This window comes from Habropoda laboriosa, unplaced genomic scaffold (genome assembly GCF_001263275.1).
Source record: "Habropoda laboriosa isolate 0110345459 unplaced genomic scaffold, ASM126327v1 scaffold440, whole genome shotgun sequence".
Classification (NCBI taxonomy): Eukaryota; Metazoa; Arthropoda; class Insecta; order Hymenoptera; family Apidae; genus Habropoda; species Habropoda laboriosa.
The window spans coordinates 1,214,619-1,221,483 of record NW_017100710.1 but is presented as its reverse complement, the minus strand read 5'-3'; the positions used below and the strand labels follow the sequence as shown (position 1 = coordinate 1,221,483).

At 28.7% G+C, this 6,865-nt stretch overlaps 2 protein-coding genes across 2 annotated transcripts; one reads left to right on the top strand and one right to left on the bottom strand.

Annotated features, from left to right (window-relative positions):
* Positions 1-446: 446 nt before the first annotated feature.
* On the bottom strand, positions 447-2,923 carry LOC108577020 (crossover junction endonuclease MUS81). Its single transcript, XM_017940099.1, has 8 exons — positions 2,555-2,923; positions 2,359-2,464; positions 2,145-2,265; positions 1,544-2,059; positions 1,256-1,469; positions 960-1,172; positions 755-868; positions 447-689 (listed from the first exon to the last, which is right to left on the bottom strand). Exons 1-8 carry the CDS (start codon positions 2,921-2,923, stop codon positions 447-449), a joined length of 1,896 nt encoding a protein of 631 aa, XP_017795588.1.
* A 1,234-nt stretch (positions 2,924-4,157) lies between these two features.
* LOC108577004 (SHC-transforming protein 1) lies at positions 4,158-6,811 on the top strand. Its single transcript, XM_017940084.1, has 11 exons — positions 4,158-4,287; positions 4,677-4,802; positions 4,915-4,985; positions 5,092-5,152; positions 5,222-5,395; positions 5,489-5,652; positions 5,731-5,969; positions 6,046-6,195; positions 6,275-6,402; positions 6,460-6,570; positions 6,655-6,811. Exons 2-11 carry the CDS (start codon positions 4,704-4,706, stop codon positions 6,787-6,789), a joined length of 1,332 nt encoding a protein of 443 aa, XP_017795573.1. The 5' UTR covers positions 4,158-4,287; positions 4,677-4,703; the 3' UTR covers positions 6,790-6,811.
* Positions 6,812-6,865: the final 54 nt, after the last annotated feature.

Genomic DNA, 6,865 nt, shown 5'->3' with positions numbered 1-6,865 from the left:
AGAGAATAATTCGCTCTGAAACGAGAGTAACATTGTTAATTCTTCCATAGATTTCACGATACTGTTGTTCAATCGTGTCTGTAGGAAAGCGGGAAAAAGGGCGACGACGCAGAAAAAGCCGTTGCTCACCCCACCACGCCTAGCAGGCACACACACGCATACACACTCGAGCAGCCTGAATCATACACATTCTTACAAAAAGAATATAGAATCTAATTAAGCATTGTACTCAAAAAGGGCCTGAGCATCCTGAGGCCCTTCTTGCATCCAACAGTACAATTGTCAAAAGCATACAAGTATGTTTAAATCATTTTATTCTAATACGTTGTTAAAAGAGCAGTGATAACAATACAGAAATATATAAAGCAATATCAAAAAGAATAAAGGTACCACAAAATGTTTAGTCAATTTTAATATTGCTTTTATTTATACAAAAATGTAACTCATTAATCTAAATTTTTTTTTGTGTATAATTGATAAATTGTTTTACTAATTATAGGTCCGATAAGACGTTTCTTATCTCCAAATTCAATTTTTGCTAATAATGATTCATTACAATCAGAGTTTTGAAAAGCTTCAATTAATACTCGTGGTGTTGGATAACGTTCTACAATTGCTAAAGCTTTGTCTACAGATATTCCTTTTAACTGTAATAATTGGCGGACAAACATTTGACTTACTTTAAATACCTAAAAAAATATAATAATATCAATATTAATTCAATGTCTATCACATACATAAATGCTGTACATACTTTTTGTTTGGATGCTGCTTTATTAAATTCTTCAAATTCCATAAGAAAACAAGTATCACTTAAAATATTTATTTGTGCAATAGCTTCCTTTTTGCAACATATCAAATTTTTTTCCTAAAAAATGTAATTTTTTGTTACAAAATACAAGTAAAACTAAATTAACTGAATTTAATAAGAATTATAAATGCGTTAAAGAATTACATACTCGAAAACGCCTAATCAAAACTCTTGTTAATGATGACAAATAAAACATAGAATCTTTATGGCTTTTGGTGTACTTTACTGAAAAACCATCTTGTATTAAAGTATTAATGGAAGCTTGCATCAATGATGAATATGGTATTGCTAATTTTTGACCTTTCTCGTATTCCTCAATTATATACATAAGATTTGTAATCCCACATTGCTTCAATCTGAACTGTATGAAACAATTTTCTATTTAATCATATTATTATATAAATATGTAGATATAACTAATTCAAAATTTAATAAAAGTGTTACTTTTTGTTCATGAAACCTCCCATCTGTAATACTTGAACTCAAATCGTCTATTCGTTTCCTCTCTATAATGTAAGGTAAAATCAATTCATTCTTTGTATTTCTACATCTGGCAACCCATGCAAAATCACCAACTTTTAAATGGCGTATCTCAAATATAACACCAAGTTGTGTTAGTTCCACTACAGTAGCATCATGTTGAGGTTTTGTTCTACCAAGATAACAAAGTTTAAAAAGTTAAAAAATTTGGTAACAAATTGTAGTAACAAAATTTAACAAAATGAAGCATACCCACTAGTCTCATGTGTATCTACTAATAATATTACATCAAACTTATTGGATTCTAAATAGATGTTCTTCTGAATATTATTTGTAGAATCTGTTTTATTATTATCTATATTATTTAATGCGCCATTATTTGTATTTTGTGCTTTTTTTATCCTTCCTGGTATTTTTTCTACAAGCATATTATTTTCCTCTGACTTCTGTCTCACAGAATCTTTTTCAGGCTGTTGCCTATGTTTTCTAATAGCACTGAATCCTTCAGACTTGGACTTATACATTTTTGAAGGTTTAGTTGAATTGCTTTGCGTACCATTTGAACAGTTTTTAGATAATTGTGTATTTGTGTTTCCATTATCAAGATTTTTAAAATCTTTTGTTAACTCTGACTTTTGTATAAACAATGGTTTTAGAAGTGCTTGAATCTTACTTAAAATGTTGATAGAATTTATTGATTCTACATCAATAGTTGTAACTTCACACATGTTTTTTGAAATATTAACACCATGTTCTGTAAGATTATATCTACAAAAATTACATTACTTTACAATTATATAATTGTATTTATGTACAATTTTGCAATCTATTATCAATAATGTGACTTTCTTACCTATTAGGAGCACCTATCATAGAAATTAAGCCACACTGAAATAAATCTAAAACTGAAGTCTTTGAAACATCACCACACAACTCTTTTATTTCAGATAGTAAATCAACTTCAGTAATATACCCTAATAAATGAAAACACAAAATAAAATGCAATTAAATAACATAATGATAAAAATAATTATACATAAATAAAAAAAATATTCTTTAAGAAATACCTGAACAATGTGGATTTTGTGTATTCTTATATAGTATAAATAAAGCAGCATAATTTTCTAGATTCCAAGAAGATAAATTTAAGTTATCAAATGCTGCCAGTTCTGTCTTGAAACAAAACATTTGTTCAGTTGATTTCATTAATTTGTACAAATATTTAAATATATCTATATCTAGGATGCATATAAATATATTTACCCTTTCATGTTCAAAATCTGCATCCATAACAATTTGTTGTGATTTATATTTTCTTTTAAGTACATGCTGTTCTTCGTAATTACTCTGTTTACAAACAAAATCTTTAGCACTTGTTGAGCCTTCATTTCTAGCTTTATATTCTTCAAGTTTTCTATCTAACATCGAGCATAATTTTGTACCAAAATGTTGCAATATTATACAATCTTTTCCGGACTTTAACGGCAAAGGATATTTTCTTAGAGATTGAAGTGCTTTCGAAAAGTGATATTGCAAATCGGAGTTTCTGGATGCAGCTTCTTTCCTCCATTCTTCTAACCAAATCTCAAACAATGGATTTGGTTTCTTTAATTTAAGTTTTATTCTTTTCATGGCCTCATCATATCATGATATAAGAATATTGTTTTTTCTCACATTAACACATTTTACAAATTACTCAAAATACAATTAACACTCCGATTACTAAACACGGATCACTTATTTTCAGAATTTAAACGTATGATCTTCAAATACGTAACTATAAAATCAACACTACGCATTCTGCCTTAAACTAATATTTTTTAATCCCAATAATCGTTACAAATAATAATTAGCCTGAACAGTAAACAAAGTTTCGGACAACTACTTACACCTAGTACAATAAACCATAAGTAAATGTCACTTGGTGATATAATTTAAAAATTACTAGAACTTTTTTACAGAACTAATCACTAAAAAATATATTTAAAATTTTTATGTGCAGAACAGACATTTTTATTCCTTCTTTTACAGAAATATTTAACACTATTTTTGTAAAACATAAAATTATCAGTGGAGCAATGTTAAAAATTATATACGCTTGAACAAAATACGTTTAATATGCATATTTTTATTTTCTGGTATAAACAATATAGAATTGATAACTTGCGATTTTATATGCACCACTATAATGATACATTAATTTATTATAAATTATAATATATTGAATACGGTTCAACAATAGAGAACAAATATTGGTTCAGTCGGTGATAAAGGAAGCATAGTTAAGTTATCAGTAATTCATATTTAACTTTTATCACAGACGACGTACAGGATAGATTTAGCATCTTATGAGACTTTTTGTCCGGGGCTTCGGGGCCAAGAAGACCCTCATCATTTTTTTGTCACTACCAACGTTACCGATTCAGCATAGAATAAGATTACAACATTAGTGGTGGTTGGAATTGGAATTAAACGTAACTATGAAATTACAACTAAGAAAGTAACATAATTATTTATTAGTAGAGATTCATCACATGCGCGTGTTCACTGCTGTCAAAACATAGTGAACAATTCTATCCATGCAATTCAATATATGTATATATCTTTATATGCAAATTTAATAAAAAAGGATTTTTTACGTCTGTCGACTTTACCATTTTTGATGGTTGGATTGTATGTAATTCCTAAACTCTCTACTTTATATCATAGAGGGCATAACAAAAATTCTAATTTTTTACACGATCGGTATTTCAGAACGTTGGACACAAAAATACATTGGGTATTAGGTCTATCCTGTACCTCATCTGTGCTTTTATGCAATTCTGCAAGACAGTAAATGTGTCTCGTACCTTCGGTGTGTCAAAAAATGTGGACCGATACGAATTTATTGTAGTATTTCAGTTTATATGGTAATCAACGGATACCTGCGAAATGATTAATAGATTTAATGCGTATAATCATATTGTAGACATATGATCTTAATAACCGTCTGCGAGGTATGATCTCATTTCCTGGTAAATCATATGTGCAGTAATTAAGGATTTCTTTTTCTCAGTTGACAAGATATATTAGTTATTTGCATTTATTTGTCATTGTCATAAGTATGTTTAAATTGAAATTCATAGTCGCATAATATTATCTGTATTATATAATAATTACAATCGAGTTATTGAAACTATAATTATGAGATGTCATAGAATACTAATGTAAAAAATAATTTGAGATAGTTTAAGTTAATTGAAAAAAATATATCAGCTTCAGTTTCAAGTTTGAATAGAGATAATAAACATGGATGTATACTCCTTTACAAAATGTTTGAAATAATTGTTTCAATATTTAATTATTGTAAAAAAATTAAGAAGATTAAAAAATGCGTATTTTGTAGTTATACATATGTGCATAGAATTTAAAAATGGCAACTGGAGGTAGTAGTTTTATAAGCAAACCTGCTAGAGGATGGTTACACCCTGATCACTTAGTGAGTAAAGAAGGAATTACTTATACAGTTAAAGTAAGTTTTCATTTTCCCTGTAATAGAATATGACATTATATTGTGTCATAAATATCATAAATTAATGTAACAGTAATAGCAATATTTAATTATTTCATTGTATGGTTTTCAGTATATAGGATGTCTTGAAGTATACACATCTATGAAAAGCTTAGATTTTGAAACAAGATCATGTGTTGCCAAGTAAGTTTTCTAAAATATTTTTAGAACATGTTTGTACAATTTATTTTAAATGTAAAGAATTATTATAAAATTATTCTTCACATCTTAAAGAAAAAGTTGTTTTTAGAGAATGTATAAACAGAGTTTGTGAAGCAGCTGGTTTAAAATCTGCAGATAAAAAAAGAAGGGTATTTATTTGACTTTTTATTTTCCTCTCATAACTGCAACCTGAGACTTATAATAGTTTATGTATAAAGGTGGATAGGAAAGTTTTAAGGGCAATAGCAGATAAGCCTCGCATGGAACATACGGGTGCCACAATAAATCTGACTATTAGTAGTTGTAGCTTAGCCTTAACTAATACTGATACTGGACATATTATTGCCAAACATGAAATGCCACGTATATCCTTTGCTTCAGGTGGAGATACGGTAAATTTATATTTTACAAAGCATTGGTCTTTATTATTATTTTATATATATTGTAATTGTAAAGCATAAAATAATTATTTTATCATTTTATAGGAAATACTAGATTTTGTTGCATATGTTGCTAAAAACATGCAAGAATGGCGTGCTTGTTATGTATTAGAATGTGGGGGAGGCTTGGCACAAGATGTTATATCTACTATTGGACAAGCTTTTGAATTAAGATTTAAGGAATTTCTTACAAAACCAGCTTCATTGCAGTAATTACTCTATCACCAAACTTTGCTTATCAAACTTCATCTTTATACTTTATTTAATATTTTCTTTTTATAATATAGCCCCATGTTAAATGGTATACGAGAAGCAGATAGAGATTATTATAATGACCTGCCAGGCAAGGTACCACCAGATATTGGACCTCCACCAGTTCCACCTTTACCGACTACAGCATCAACACTACCCAATTTAAAACATCATCATTCTGGGCAAAATCATGTGTCACGAAACAATGCACAAAACTCTGGTTTACATGACACATTTTCCTCCAATTCTGATAGATATCATCAGCAATGGGCAGGTAATGTTTTTCTTCTGTATTTTATTAATGAATTTTATAAATGAATTACTAATAAATGAGTATTTTAATAATGTAGAGACTGGTAACTTAATTGACTTGAACTCTGATGGTACATCAACAAATTTTAATATGCCTCCCGAACATAATTATGTAAACGATAGCGTTATAGCAGCTACTAGAGAAAGCCATCGTGATCAAACATCACTTTTTGATGTATTTGATATGCGTAAGTAATTAAAGATAGAATGTTTTCATAAGTATAATATAAACTACAAACTTTTGATGTAATAAATTATCATTTTTAGAACCATTTAGTTCCGCAATATCAGATCTGAATAGATTAAGTCCACATTCTCAAAAACAACAATTAAAGCAGGAAGTATGGTTCCATGGTAGTGTTAGTCGCGCTGAAGCAGAATCAATGCTAACAAGGGTAAGTAACGAGATCAATTTAGTTATAATTTATATTTCAATTTAATATATTTAACAGGATGGCGACTTTTTGGTCCGAGAATCTCAGGGTTCACCTGGACAATATGTCCTTACTGGTATGAATAATGGTACACCAAAACATTTATTATTAATTGATCCAGAAGGCGTAGTAAGTATTCCAAAAAATGATAATTCAAAACATTTTTTTATTCATATTGAAAACAGAAATATTTATGATATATTTCAATTTTAGGTTCGCACAAAAGATCGCGTTTTCGATAGTGTAAGTCATTTAGTAAATCATCATTGCGACAATGTATTACCAATTATATCAGCAGACAGCGTTTTAGTACTTCGATATCCAATTCCTAGACGTACGAATAATTGATTTTTACAAAATTCTAATAATCGATACCCAATATAATATTTTTCATAGTAAAAATTCTAAACTATGAATACTATTT